The sequence below is a fragment of the Lathyrus oleraceus genome, chromosome 5 (assembly GCF_024323335.1).
Source record: "Lathyrus oleraceus cultivar Zhongwan6 chromosome 5, CAAS_Psat_ZW6_1.0, whole genome shotgun sequence".
Classification (NCBI taxonomy): domain Eukaryota; kingdom Viridiplantae; phylum Streptophyta; class Magnoliopsida; order Fabales; family Fabaceae; genus Lathyrus; species Lathyrus oleraceus.
In genome coordinates this window covers 128,886,756-128,902,735 of record NC_066583.1, presented here as the reverse complement: position 1 = coordinate 128,902,735, position 15,980 = coordinate 128,886,756, and the positions used below count along the sequence as shown (strand labels likewise).

The window sequence follows — 15,980 nt, the reverse complement described above, 5'->3', positions numbered from 1 at the left end:
GATTATCAAAAACGAGTAGCAAATTCACAATCTCTCAAGCACTGTAGAGTCGTCTCAGCATCCTGATTGCATCTAAAACATATATTCTTCTTGGACATATCACGATGACACAACATTGATCTCGTAGAAATGAACTTATATAAAACCGTCCAAAAGGAAGAATTTAACTTTCTCGAAAAAACAGGAATATGTCACACTCACTTTGAACAATTTACTTATTTAATATATGAAATTAATTTTGATATTAGTGTCTGCAAATTAATTTCTCTTTCATAATGAATTTGGAACGCCGGGAGAGTATAGTCGATCCACTGAACTAGTTAAACTTGCTTTTTCTAGGGCTTATATTTTAGAGCATAAATATGCATCATACCCACGACCCATCAAAAACTTTAAAATAAATCCCACATTTATATTATATAAAAATTTAAATAAAATAATTTAAATTCATGTATATCTAAATACATTAAAATATTTATATTTTTAAAATAAATCAAAAGTAAAATAAATATATATTAAAAAATACCATGACACAAATGATTTATCAAAAAAAATCATTAAAAAAACATAAACGTTAAAATATTTTTCAATTGTTGTTATTCTCATATCCATATCGTTGTCATATATGTTCTATCAAGTTTTGTCGAAGGTGTTGTTATACCCCGATAGATTTTGTCCGGGCATTTCAAATCTTCATAATTCCAATTTCATTTCTCAAATTGTGTCATATGCACAGTATGGCATACATTTCATCACGAGGTACATTACCTTGGTTTCATATCACTATCATGTCATGTCCATATTACTTAGAAACATGCATTTCATAAATCCAATTTCATCTAAAAGAAGGATTCATTATGCAAATGCAAAAAAAGGATACTACCTAAAGTGGAATACTAATATGAATCAAGGTCATGGTTAAGTTTCATCATGCAGTGGCCATAAAATCCAATGACATTACAAGAAAGGTACAGTCATAAGTTGCATTCTGAAGTCAAGATTCGAATAACAGAACAGCATGAAAACAGAGCTACGTCCACAATCCAAAATCCAATTGAGTTTTTCAGCATGAGGAACCAGAGGATACCGATATGTTCACAAGATCCAGGTCCAGAAAACATACCTGGTGAACATGCTACACATAAAGTACGACATCACCAAAGCAATGATTCCTATCACCTGTCAAAGGATCTCCATATGTTGCTTACCAGTTAACCAGGGTACAGGAATCAAGGTATTATGCAAAACCAGCTACAAGACGAAGTCTACTCAAAGCATTGCTTAAGAATGTTCAGTAAGTCGTACCTACCAAAACACAAGCAAGGTGACCGATAGAACATGATAGCCTAATAAGGGACAGCCAAGGGTCGTACGCCATCTAAAAAATCGAATTTACATGACAGTAAAAATGAGGATTCTTACCATGACAGATACAAGTGTTACTGCGGTAAAGAGGCTAGTGAGAACAATCTTGCATTTTTGTGAGGATCTTGCCAACGCAATGGATTCGAATTACAACTTTCACACAAGGGACCACACAAAATCCAGAAGGAAATCTTACTCTAACAGAATGATTTGCTGGATCCGCCAGCTCACACCATCACATGAACCTCGTACCACCTCTCTATAAGAAGGGAGTGAAATCCACTAAAAAAGAGTTGATTCCGCACCGTTACTCTGCTGAGATTTCACTCACACCCAATCACCAAAGACCAAAGCTCGATACGACTCAAAGTGTACTCAGAGTTTGTCATTAGAACTTTGAATAAACTGAGCTAAGCCACTGCCAAACCAAGATATACCAAATCAGTAAAGAAGAACGGAGGGGGGAGAGGAAGCGAAGAAGACGGAAAGTTCAGAAGAAGGAAGAAAGAACCTCGAAAGACGCTAAAGAAATCGTTTACCTCGCCTTGACCGAAGTCGAACGTCGGACTAGCTCCGGTTTGGTATTTAAACTTCTCCTTTGCATGATTTGAGGTTACCACCTTCTTCACATCGCTTCATAAGCCATAAACCCCATGATTGTCACATAAAATTGCTGTTGCGTTGAGTTTAATTTTGATTTGAAAACTTAGGTTTCCTGTTCTGTTTATTTGATGATCTGGGTTCTCTGAACTTTTTGACTTGAAAAGTTACATAGCTAGATTCGAATTTACAAGGGTTTTAGTGGCTAGGAGTTCGATTTTTAAGTACTCGTGACGGCGCCGCCATGGCTGCACTGAGGTGCCGTCGTAGATTTATATTGTTACTACCCAGTTCGCTTCAGCGTTGAGGTTGGGTCTAGAACAGAGAAAAAGAAAAAAGAACAGAGTTAAGAGGGGCAGATAGGGAGAGTTTAGTGAACGTTAAGAGAAAGGATTATTGTTAATAACTTTTCACTAACAATACATTTAATGTTGGGTTAATGATTCGTTCAAATCCCATTTGGATAACAACGTATCAATACATTGGCTCTACTGTGTGTTCATGTTTTAATGTATTATTATTATTTTTTAAATTATCTGCTTGATTTCAATGCTTAGATTAAGGGTAGCATTTACTGCTAGGAATCATTTGGTTTGTGTTAGGGAGCGGAAAAGTCACCGCTGGAGACGAGGCTTCCACCTTCTTTTTCTCAACCTCATTATTTAAGTTTATTATTGATAATTAATGGAGAATTGGGATTGGGCCCTGACCGAGCGGGCCTTGTACATTACTGTGAATTTGCTATTTCAACCCCCCAGCGCCCAACACGATTATGTGGGCTTTAGGCTTTTTGTTTTAAGACTCATTTCAGTTTAACAACCAACCCTCTTCCTTTTCTTACCCCTTCTTCTAACTATTTAGAAAACACAATTAAGTTGTTCAAACCTATTGATCTTTTCAATTGAGGTAATTTTTTATTATTTTTATTGACTTTTAATTAATCCAAATTGATAAAATAATTTCATCTCGAATTAATTAGCTAATCAATCTTGACCAAATTTTTGTTTTCAACCAAATTTCTACCAATCTAAACCTTTATTTATTAATATACTCTCCCAAATTATTTAAATTAATTTTGAATGAAAAGGAGAATAGTAAGCCTCCACTTCACTATCTCTCGACTATTCGAATAATTGGCGTACACCATATTGCTCGGATTTTCGTCATTCCATTAAAACCCTAAAGCTCCGTAAAATTAAAATCACTCCCCCAAATTATTTATAAATTCTAAGAGCTTTGTTTTAATAATTAATCTTTGAATGAAAAGGAGAATAGTAAGCGTCCGCTTCACTATCTCTCGATTATCCGAATAATTGGCGTTCGCCATATTACTCGAATCTTCGTCATTCAATAAAAACCCTAATAATCATTCAAAATACAAATCATTTTCCTAAATTAATGTAATACTCAAAAAATATATCTTTGTATAAGTTTGGGATGAAAAAGGAGATAGGAAGCGTTCGCTTCACTATTTCTCAAGCACTTGAATAATTGGCGTACGCCACATTGCTCTAGTTCTTGTCACCCGATTAAAACCTTAACCAAATACAATTTCCAAATCACTTTTCTAAATCAAATTTAATTTCTAAATTCAAATTATTTTAAAACCATAATACAAGTTCAAATCATTTCTTCCAAATTAACTAAATTCCAAATTCTTTTAATTCTAAATTTACGATAATAAAAGGATAGGAGGCGTTCGCCTCACTATCCTCCGATTATTCGAATAATTGGCGTACGCCACATTGCTCGAATCTTCGTCATCAAATTAAAACCACAATCGAATAAACTCAAATCACCTTTTATATCAAACACAGTTTCAAAATAAACTTTAACTTAAACTTCAATAGAGAATGGGAGGCGTTCCCCTCACCATTCCTTGATTATTTGAATAATTGGCGTACGCCATATTGCTCAAATCATCAACTTTTCAAAACCTATCAATTCAAAATATTCAAACTATTTTCACAAATGAAATACAACATCTAAAAACATATCTTTTATAAATTAAACCTCGGACGATAAAAGATGGGAGGCGTTCGCCTCACCATCTCTCAATTGTTTGAATAATTGGCGATCGTCATATTGCATAAATTATCGACTTCCGATTAAAATACGCTAAATAAACTTGGATAAAGGAATAAGTGGTGCACGCCTCATTATTCTTTGGATAAGCAAGTAGGAGGCGTACGCCTCACTACCGTGCATATTCAACATCCACAAATAAACTTTAAAAATAATTCGAACGAAAAAGGAGTAGAAGGCGTTCACCTTGTTATTCCTCGAAAGAATTGAACGATTGGTGTGCACCACATTGCTCAATCTTTCATCGTTCTTCAAAAAACACCTTAACAAATCAAACTAACTTCTCGCCCCCGCGCGATCGTAACCAAACCAAAAACACCCAAACACATCAGTTCAACTCGTCACCCCCGCGTGACCAAAACCCTTTTCAAAAGAACACTGTCAATCCTTTCTAATGCGCACAACAAACCAATGCTAGAGCCTCCACCGAGAGTAGACAAGCCAACGTTTAGCCGTTAGAACGCCGACCTACACAGTCGTTCATTAAACAAAACACACCAAATATTCGTAGTAGCTCGAACTACGAATGCTCTGATTTCCTTATTGCACCATAAGGATACGTAGGCAGAAGATTGTTGTATCTTCGCGAGCACACTAATAAAAAACCTCCCATTTTCCCCTCCTAAGGTCTTCATCCATATCTATCACCAATTCTAATCACTCGAAGCAAGTAAATAACAGTCAAATAGCAAATCAGACTAAAAGGTTCCCGTTGAGTACAACGGACGTGAGGGGTGCTAATACCTTCCCCTTGCGTAATCGACTCCCGAACCCGAATATGGTTGCGACGACCATTATTCTATTTTAAAAAAGGTTTTCTCGATATTTTCCTATTCCTTCATTGGAATAAATAAAGTTCGGTGGCGACTCTATTTCGAACAATATTTTTCCGCGTCCTATCGCGAGGGATCGCATTTTTCGAGGTGAGACAGGTGTCAATGAATTTATTTATCATGAAGATCAAATCTTCTATGTAGAAATTCTTGAAAATCAATATTAGAATCATTTGGAAATATTGTCACATCATTGCTCAAATCATCATAAGAAAAATTACAATTTCCACCATATGTGGCACGTACATCTTCAACAATCATGTTGTGTAATATGATGCGCAAATTCATTATGCGTTGGAGTGTATCTAAGTACCAAGATCGTGTTGGGTTACGTATGATCGCAAATTAGGATTGAAAAACTTCAAATGCTCGTTCAATATCCTCTATTACCCCTTCTTGATGTTGGGCAAACAATTTTCTCTTATCCCCTTGTGGCATCAGGATACTTTTCACAAAGTGGCCCATTCAGGATAAGTATCATCTTATAAATAATAATCCTTGTTGTATTCAATATAATTGATTGTAAAATGAACCTCGGGAGCTCGTCCTTGCAGAACACCATTGAAGACATTGGATTGATTTAACACATTAATATCGTTGTTTGAACCTGCTACCCCGAAGAATGCATGCCAAATCCGTAAGTCTTGTGAAGCCACTGCTTCAAGCATAACAGTTGGCTTCCCATGAGGATCTCGAACCTATTGACCTTTCAATGCAACTGGACAATTTTTCCATTTCCAATGCATACAATTAATACTCCATAACATACTTGGAAATCCTTGTGCCTCCCCCATTTGCATTAGGCGTTCAATGTCTTTAGTGTTTGACCTTCACAAATATTGAGCCCCGTAGATGTTGATCACTCCCCTTATAAACTTATCAACACATTTTAGGGTCGTGGTTTCACCAATTTTCAAATATTCATCAGTACTATCAGCAGATGCTTCATATGCCAACATACGGATAACAGCTGTGCATTTACGTAGTGGTGAAAGACCTGATCTACTAGTTACATCAACACTAATTCTAAAATACTCATCATGTTGATCCAGAGCTTCAACAATACGAAGGAACACATGTTTATGTATTCAGTACCTTTGACGAAACTGCTTATTCGTGTATACCAGAGTTTCTGAAAAATAATCATTGAACAATTGATCATGTCCCTCTTCACCAACCTTTTAGTTGCATCAATTTCCTCTCTTTGTAATTGATGTCACGATACTTGTTGTAAGTTTCTCCAATCCTCTTCCAAAAACTATCTTCTTTTTTATCAACCCCAACAATTGAATCATTTGATACGTTGAGTCATGACTGAATGAAAACTTCATCCTCTTTTTGTTGGAACCTTTGTTTATGCGTATTCACAACCGGTGTGGATGCAACTTCTTCACCAAGATTAATAGTTTCTACGCTACCTTAAGTGCAAAGTTATAGTGTTCCGTGTTCTTGATCATTTGATTGCACACCACTCCTACCTATTTGAGCTCCATGAGGCATAGTGAGGTTAGTTGATTGAGATGTAAATCGTTGATATTGATATGAATAAGGTGGTATATAATGAGTAATTTCCAAAGTGTGAATTATTTTGTGGATTTGGGATAAAATGAGAGTTTTGAAAATTTGAATTATGGTATGAATTTGAGATAAAAGGTGCATTTCTAAAGTATTGATTGCTTTGTTGATTTGAATTAGAAGGAGGACTACCACAATTTTGCATAAAATTAGATAAAGAGTTATGTTGATTAAGATCCATTGACAAATAAATATGTAAAAGAAAAAAATTAAAATAAGATAAAATCAATAATTCAAAAATAGATTAATTGTGGATGTAAATTGTAATAAAATTAGTATCTATTGATGAGATTAAAAAAAATTACTGTTAATATTTTTTTACATGTAGCAATATAATCGTTGTTGAAACTAATAAAATATAGCGGTTGTAATTTTTCTTTTTGTTGACAATCCAACTGACACTTAGAAAATATTCACAAATTAGCCAACATTTACTATCTAGAAAACTAGAAAACGTTATTTTTGCTCAATTATCCATTATCTCTTACACTTAAAACTTTGTTTTTTTGTGTATGAACAGTGAAACAGTGGCGATATTTATGCTCTTAGATTGTCAGGAATTGTGATTCGGTGAAACGGTGTATGAAAGATCGACTAATTTTCCACCAAATTATTTTAAATACAAAAATGATAGACATAACTTATTAGAGTTTATGAAATTGAAAGGTTAAGTTTAACTATTAAGTATGACCTTCCTAAAGTTAACCTTGAGATTAAATTCATAAATGAATTTTAAAAAATTGATAATAAAGAGAAGTAGTTATTGTAATAAGTGTTGTGAGTGGTATTCTACCCCGTTTAATACGATATTGTTAGAGGTAGACACATAAGAAAAACTGAATTCAAAGCCATCATCTCAAAAAAAAGTGACATTAGCAAGAATAGATAAATTAGAAATAAATCAAAAATATATATATTCAGAGCAAGTATTTCTTCTTGACTCATAAAAGTGTTGGATGATGAGTCATGAACAGTAGGTTGGCCTTCTTTCTCCGTTACATGGCAGGTTGATTTTCCTTTTCTATTGGAACAGTTTTGACATTTGGGATGGATTGTTCATGTTCCACCGTTTCAAGACTTTTTGTTGTTGATTGGTCGGAAGACAAATTATCATAAACAGAAGCGATGATATCATCTAGCTCTTCGATTTTTTGAGGAGACAATTGTTCAGTATTAGTCTCCGCCTCATGGGTTGGTTCAGTAGGGACACATGTATCTTCACCAGTTACTTTGTTTTCTAAATGAACAGAAGAGAGGTTGGAGTAAATAAATTCCGACCAATGAATATGACAGAAGGTTTCAGAAGGGATCGAACGAGGGATACTTGTTGGTTCGTCCACCATGTTTTCATCCGGTTTCGACAGTTCCTAGAAATAAAAAATGGTTAGTTAAGTTAAAAATCAAAGAATAAAAGTATGTATTATGCGAAGCAATACTTTGGGATCATTTTCTTTGACAGAGGGATTTTTTTGGCTCATCCCGCACTGTTTCCTCAATAGGCAAGTTTTCTACTCCTTTACCTTTATTGGAGGGATCAACATTTGAGGTTTTTGTTGTTTTTAGAAGGATGATTTTGGGGGCAACGCCTTTTTTGCTGACGGTTGATTGGGAGGGAGTCTTTGGTTTGGGCCTTGAGAAAATCAGAGTTTTTTCACTGTCCTATGAGCTTTCGACTTCAGCCACAATTTCTATGGGTCTTTGAGTAGCCTGTTTGAAAAGATGGTTTAATATCGCTGTCAATTAAAGTCGTCGAAGAAGAAATCTAATATGTATCTGTGTTGTGGAAGCCTTTTGAGATTTCTTTTTCTTCTTTATTTTGGTGGTTGCAGGAGAGTCGAAATCGCATTTTCGATTTTGAAAGGAAGGAAATATTAGAACTATTTGAAAAATTAGCTAAAGTATGAAGAAAGAAAAAACTCACCTTTTTCTGTTGAGGTTCTTTTTTTTTCTTGTCATCACCAACATTGGAAGGGTCTTCGACCATGGTGCCGCCTTTTGTTGTAGTTTCATATATAAAAAGAACATGTGAGAAATTGAAGGTATTAAAGAAAATAATTTAAATGACTAAATGTATACATGTTTCTTTTCTGGGTTCCCTTGTAAGTTAGAGAATGCAGTCGACAATCTCTTGCAGAAATTCTTCTTAGAAAAGTGGCTTTGAAAGTAGCTTATCCACCACTTATTGAATTCCACTATTAGAAAGAAAGATGGATGGAAGTGGAAGATATGTAACTTGAGAACTTGCTGACGAGAAAAGGACATGCAATCTTTGTACTCTGTCAGAGTGAATTTCCTTTTTGGTCAACAAATGTTAGCTTCCCAATATTAAAGCGAACTTGCCAACATTTGGATGAAACAAAATTGTGTAGCCACTAAATTCGGTTGGTAGCCAATGTAGCCAAAATCAGCAGTTCCAGGGAACCTGTTTCGAAACTAAGTTGGACCAAAACATCTGTCTACAAAAGGAACCATGGTCGAAACAAAAGTAGTCGACTCAAGAAAGAGGTTGATATATTTCATAAATGTTATTTGGGAAGGATTGTCATAAGCAGTGACTAAGGCAAGTCTGGTGCCTTCGATACTTCTGCAATTGGTTTCTTCAAGTAAAGCTTTCGATTCAATTATGTGCAACTTAGGTTCGAAGGTAGCGTTCAACCAAAGTTACAAGAGCCATAAAGGGCCAAAGACGAGGTGTGATTTGTTGCTTTCGGGGAGATGTTTCAACTTGTAAGAAGTATTCCCAGGTGACTGATAGAGATTGGCTAGGGAAACTTTTTTAATCCTCATGGAGTTGAATTGCGAGAGGGACAAACTTTTCAGATATTTGTAATGATCCTGAACAGAAAATGTAGTAGGAAAGCCAAAGGGTCAAGAAAGCTATGTGCTCTTGGTCAGAGACTTCTTCGGTTTGTTTGTCATGGTGGTCGATTATGAAGTCCTTAAAGCTGAAGTGTTCGATAACGAATTTGTGGTTGGTTTCTATGGTGTGGGTGAAGGTTTTGCCAAGAGAGTTTAGTCCCGTGATGGCTGCTACATCGAACAAGGTTGGCGTAAGCATTCCACAAGGGAACTAAAAGGTGTTAGTCGAGCCTTTCTAGAAGAAGATTGATGCAAGTAACATGGTTGGTTTATACCTAGGGCCAGTTCGAGAAATTTGTATCATATCGAAGATGCCTAAATCTTCCCATTGTTTTTGTTTTTCGACTTTGTTAAGTCAGAAAAGGTATTCTTTACTTTGAGTTGGAGGTGCAGATCAAAAGACACGCACAAGCGTCTCCATAAAGGATAAATCGAGAGAGCGTTCTTCGAACATTGAAGGCATAATGATGGGATAACATAGAAAAAATTTCTTCACTTTTTCAGTGTGAGTTTTAGCAGTTTGGTATGGTCCTAAGAATGCCACCAGTTTGCCAAAAAGAACAAAGGGAATGAGTACCTGTTTTTTCCAAATGGAGATTCTCTATTTAAACATTGGTGGTTCGGGAACAAAATCTCTCCCTTCATCATTTTCTGATGGAAAAATCGTGTAAGCCATTGGATTTTTTTCCAGTGTCAAACTTGTTGGATGAAGCGCTAGCTACCATTAATGAAGTTTGTAGAGCTTGTTGTGAAGGAAAAAGGGTTTTTCTGTGTGCAGAACGATTGGAATCGAGAAGTGAAGAAGATGAAAATAGAGTGTTGTGGAGGTATTTATAAGTTGTTTTCCGTCTCAGTATCTAACACTTGGCAGACGCATGGTAATATGGATCAGTTTCGTGTCTTGAGAAATGGGATAATTGGTAAGAGGTGGAGGAATTGATGTGAGTGGAACAATTAATGAGACATGCAAAAGCATGATCTCCCAGAAACTAGGAGCCATGATGGGATTCTGAAAAGATTTTTTTTTATGAAAATGACAACGCGTAGTAAAGTGGTAATGATGACAATGACATCAGTGAAGAAGTTGGAGCAGTGTCGAAACTACATTCTAAAATGTCACCTTTCTTTATTCTTATCTAAAATTGAAACATGGCATTTTGATGGATAATTTTTTATCTCAAATTTTTGACACTAGCATTAATGTGATAAAAGTCATGCAATAATGACTTTAGTGTAAAGTTAAAATGGTGAATAATGATCATGAGGATTTCGAAAAATACGACTTGTCAACATGGAATGTTACTGAGGTCGAAATCGTAGCTGGACTAAAGAGTTAGGTACTTAGTAATGTGAAGTCAAGACTCTCCATCCAATATGTTTTAATGAAGACAGAGTTCAATGCAAGTGATCATGCCAAAAGTATGGAAAAAGTTTCAAGCAATGTGTGAAAGCTAGCATCAAAGGATTCAAGACTTATTTTGAAGACTAGCATTGATCTTGAGTTTTTAAGGTACAATCATGTAATATATATTGATAACTTAGTGCTCAAAATTAATCCAAATATTCATTGCATGCATGATCCATTGTGTCTCACATGTCTTTGTTTCTATACTATTTTTCTAAATATTTTTTTCAAAAATTAGTTCAGGAAATCGATTACCCCTTTTCAGGAAATCGATTTCCAATTGCCAAAATTCAATTTTCAGTTCAGGAAATCGATTTCCACTTGCCAGAACCAAAATTTTACTCAGGAAATCGATTACCCCCTTTTGGGAAATCGATTTCAGTCTCGAGATTTTGAAAAATCCTGAAACAGTGGCTGATTTTAGACATGTCTTATAAAGTAAACGTTTTCCAAAGGTCATCCTTTGACCATTGCATATTTCCATTGAATCACACTCTTTCATAGAGGTGTCAAGGTGATATAAATATTCATATTTTCATAAATCAAAAGTCACCTCTTCCATTGTAATTTGAAATCTCATACACATTCATTTTCAAACAAGTGCTTTGATCTTTGAACTTTCATTAAGAATTTTTCTGCATTGTTCATATATAGCAGTCCAGAAAATTCATCTCATATTCATAAACACTTGTGCACTAATATATCCTTATAAATTGCTTGCAAAAGAAGATCAGCCATAGTGATTGATACATTGTCATATACTTTCTTTACTTAATATTTTTCAGAATTGATTGTAAACACCTTGTTGTCCAGGATTGTTGGAAGCAAGAGAGTCGAGTTTGAGAGGATTGTTTTCATATCAACTTGATGAATCACAAGAGGTTGTTCTTGGTGATTGTGTCTGTCTTGTACAAGTCATAACAAATAGTAAAATCTCTTTCGTGTTGAAAGGAGACTAAACATACCTTTGGATTGTGAGGGGAACTAGGATACTTCCTTTTGTTCTTTATTTTTCTTCCTTTATTGCTTTCTAAACTCATCACGAAACCAGAAAAATCAGAACCAACTTGTCTCTAAAACCAGAGTTTGTAATTGGTCCTAATTCAACACTCCCCCTCTCTCTCTTAGGCGCACTCCGAACTTACAAGTAAAATTCAGAGTTTCAAGATATTTTCTACGCGGTTGAATGAGGTGTATGTGGATAAGATCAAACTGTTACTAAAAGACACATGGAAGTCTGTCGAAGACAAAGACTGCATGGAATTAAAGACGTGGCATGTTATGTGTAATCGACCCTTATAGACGGTTGTTACCTTATGATTAGTATATAAGTAGCGTTTACTTTGAGTTTTAGGGGTCCACAATTGTATACAAATTAAAGTTTTTTATACTCAAATCTTTTCTTTATTTTCACATGTATTTCGATTTCAATTTACATTCCAATCATCCCTTTTAAACTTCATTTCGATTTTCAGTTATTACTTTCAAATTACACATTTCGAAATTTATGTCAAAATCATTTAAAGTTCATGGTTCACATAAAATATGTTGAGATATTTTCAAGTTTAATCCCTTAAATAAATTAAAATTTATTTTTGTTCGTTAAATTTCACGGTAAACACACGCTTGATATGCAAAGAGTTCGTGCACCTATCACAATACAATTGCAAACTATTCAACCGGTTGAAATTTGAAAATGGCTCGGCACGGTCATTATCGTCAACACCAAATGTAAAATTGCCTAGCTGCAAGATGAATATTTTCTTTATATTTTTGAAAATAGATTTAACAAAAATATTTTTCAAAATATTATAAGTTGTTCTAAATTTATTTTTCCTAAATTAAAAGATTAAATTGTTCATTCAATAACATAAATATACATTATTGAAGATCAAAATATAGTCAAAATCATAATTTTTTTAAAAAATTATATCTCAAAAATGATTTTATGAAAAGCTATTTGAAATAGCTTAAAAATTAAGTGATTTTTTAAAATTTTAATATCCAAAAAAAGTTTCGATAAAATGATGAAATACCTAAAATAACATTTTAAGAATAACTATTCAAACCAAATTTTTTCATTTAAAATTTTTATGAAAAATTTCCTTATAAATTTTTTTTACACTAAATATATAACACCATAAAAATCATTTTTAAAAAAAACCAAAACAAACCGTCCTAAAACCGGCAAATTAAGCAATTTTGGAAACAGTGTTTCATGATCTCTATGGCAAATAGAAAGCTTAAGAAATGTTAAAGTCTGACATGAAAACCTATTTTATGAATAGAAAAGTTTTCCGGTATCAAACTGTTCTATTGGAAATTTGAGAAAAAAAAATTAGGAAATATCAAAAAGAGTAATGTATAATAGAGACACTTGTTTTCAAATCTTATAAAAGAATTTATGTCCAATTTATAAAATCTTAAGCAAAGATAGACACTTCGAAATAGTAGCCATTTTGGTGTGTGTAACATGTATTTATGTCAACACATAGGATACTCGCAGTTGCAATTTATATAACTTTTCTATTCATAAAATAGCTTTGTTAACATGATTTTAGACAAGTACATTTTTGTTAATTTTCCATAAGTTCCAAATATACATGTATTAAACAGGCAAGACTTGATAGTAGAACAAACTCCTACAGAGGGCCATAACATCTAATGGATTCGATGTTGCAAATCTGCAATAAAGAATAATCAGATGCAATATTATTCAATAGAGGAAAACCTGATATATATATCACATCTTTTTTAAATTTGACTACTAGCACAAGTGAATTAGAAATTCAAAACATACCTTTGAGTGACCATTCTTATCCACCAAGTAAAATATAAACCCTCAAAAATGAGAAATGATGCCCCAGGGTGAATGATGCCGTTAAAGAACGAAGTCGCTGACAAATGCTCGGTCCAGTCCAGGAAGTGTCATCATTCAAGCTTTCTATGTTGCGCCCAGATAATACACAAGGACTTGACGGTCTTGTCAAACCTGCAATGAAAGGTGGAATGGTAACAAAAGCAAGTGATTTCTTGCTTAATCATTACAGTAATGGTTCCTACTTCCTACTAACATAGTCATGCAAATATGTTCTTTATGAAGTGAATAGCACGATCCAACCATAAATCATGAATTGCGGAAAGTAACAGTTTGTTCAAAATCATTGTCTTGCTAACATACTATTCTTTCATAAAATAATAATCCAATATCAATTGCTAATTACAATGCATCATTGCTCAAAGTTTGAACTGAGCTAAGACCAGATTTATTAAAAATACCCCTAGTCTTCATTTTCTTCCTTAAAACTTCAACATCATTCCATCTTTCTGCTGAAGCATAGACATTTGACAAAGCAACATAATCTTCACTTTTATGAGCTAAATCTTCATAACTCTTCTCTTTAAACTTTAGAAGAAACCTCCCCACTTTATCTCCCATCACAACATCCCCATGAATCTTACAAGCACTGAGCAAGCTCCTCCAAATCACAGTGTCCGGACTAATCGGCATTGCCATGATAAAATCATAAGCCTCGTTCAAGTTTCCGTTTCTTCCAAGAAGATCAACAACACAACCATAATGCTGTATCCGAGGCACTACACCAAATTTCGGTTCCATATCACGAAATAACCGAAGCCCTTCTTCAACAAGGCCTGCATGACAACAAGCCGACAACAAACTCGTAAAAGTCGTTTCGTTCGGTCTCACGCCATCATCTCCCATCTTATACAAAATCTCCAATGCCTTTTCCCCTCTCCCATGAATAGCTAGCCCGGTAGTCATGGCAGTCCAAGTCAAAACATTCCTCAATTTCATCCGCCAGAAAACATACAAAGCACTCTCAAGACAACCGCATTTCGAGTACATATCAACAAGTCCTGTTCCTATAAACACATCATCTTCAACCTTACACAACAGCTTCACCGCAAACCCGTGTAAGCAAACACCGATTTCCATCATACCCGACTGAGAAGCCGCAGAAAGCAAGCAAACCACGGTTCTATCATTCGGTCTAACTTCACTCGCACCAACCATCAACATTTTCTTAAACAAACACAACCCATCCACAGCACTTTTTCCATTTCCATCTTTTACCGAACAATAACCAGTAATCATAGCATTCCACGTGACAACAGTTCTGTCAGACATTTCATCAAACACCTTACGTGCTGACTTAACATCTCTATTGTTAGCATAGAAATGAATCAACGTAGTTGGAACTAAAACATTGGAACCGAAACCTTGTTTTATGATTAAGGAGTGCAATTGTGTTCCTAATTTTAACGTTGAATATGAAGGGGAACGAGCAGAAGCCCCAAGGATGAAATTGAAAGTGTGGTGATCAAAATGAATGAGTTGCTTTGAGAAGTGGGTTTGGAAAAGGTGAATTGAGTGGTTAAGAGGGGTGCATTTAACGAGGGTGTTGAAGAGAAATAAATGTGGGGTGTGGAAGTAGTAAAATATGGAATTGAGAAAGTTAGGGTTTGGTGAAGTGGAAGAGTAGTGATTGATTAATTTGGCAAAGAGTTTGGGGGAATTAAGGTTGTTGGTGATTAGTTGGGCGTGGATTTGTTTAATGTTGTTGTTTGTTGAGGTTTGTTTGGGAAGAGAATTTAAGAGTGAAATGCATTTGAGTCTTGGAAGTGTTATTGACATGAGATGATTGATTAGAAAAACTCTTGGAAGAATGTGTTTTGTTTTCACTTGGCTTATTCGGAAATTGGTTCTAACGTTTGAATACACAATAAACTTTTATTTTTATTAATACATTGTGTGATGTTACTATGTGGACATTTTGAATATATGACAAACGAGATAGAAAAAAAAATACAAAAATGTGAATTTAGATTAACCGTTGATGGATATAGAAGTTGAATAAATATTAAGCAAAAAGAAAAACTGCTAAAGCCGAAATTAAATTTAAAAAAGTATGAAAAAATTATAGTGTATAAACATTGTATAAAAATTAGAGTGTATTGTCTAAGTTCTTTATAGATGTGATAATGTTTAAAGTAAAATAACAATAGGATATGTATTTGAAGTGAAAATGAATTAGTAAAATAGAATGGATAATTTGAAAGAAAAAAATTATTAACTTAAATTATGCTGATTGTTGATAAATTAATTAATAAAATGGTCGGAGAAAAATATTATAGATATAGTGATAGAGTAGTATGATAAAATAGTGGAAAGAAATTGTGAATGTTTAAAAAGAATAAAAGAATATATATATATATATATATATATATATATATAT

General features: G+C 34.2%; 1 protein-coding gene and 1 long non-coding RNA gene across 3 annotated transcripts; both read right to left on the bottom strand.

The window, feature by feature from the left end:
• Positions 1-946: 946 nt before the first annotated feature.
• LOC127088287 (uncharacterized) lies at positions 947-2,443 on the bottom strand. Its single transcript, XR_007790165.1, has 3 exons — positions 1,905-2,443; positions 1,423-1,783; positions 947-1,305 (listed from the first exon to the last, which is right to left on the bottom strand). It is a non-coding gene; the product is annotated as an uncharacterized LOC127088287 (long non-coding RNA).
• Positions 2,444-13,163: 10,720 nt separating this feature from the next.
• Positions 13,164-15,478, bottom strand: LOC127088286 (pentatricopeptide repeat-containing protein At3g18970). Of its 2 annotated transcripts, XM_051029212.1 has the most exons (3): positions 14,002-15,478; positions 13,523-13,714; positions 13,164-13,406 (listed from the first exon to the last, which is right to left on the bottom strand). In XM_051029212.1, the coding sequence occupies exons 1-2, from the start codon at positions 15,377-15,379 to the stop codon at positions 13,539-13,541; spliced, it is 1,554 nt and encodes a 517-aa protein (XP_050885169.1). In that variant the 5' UTR covers positions 15,380-15,478; the 3' UTR covers positions 13,164-13,406; positions 13,523-13,538. The 2 variants fall into 2 exon arrangements, with proteins under 2 accessions (XP_050885169.1, XP_050885170.1); XM_051029213.1 differs by lacking the exons at positions 13,164-13,406; positions 13,523-13,714 and having other exon boundaries at positions 13,857-15,477.
• Between the last annotated feature and the right edge of the window lie 502 nt (positions 15,479-15,980).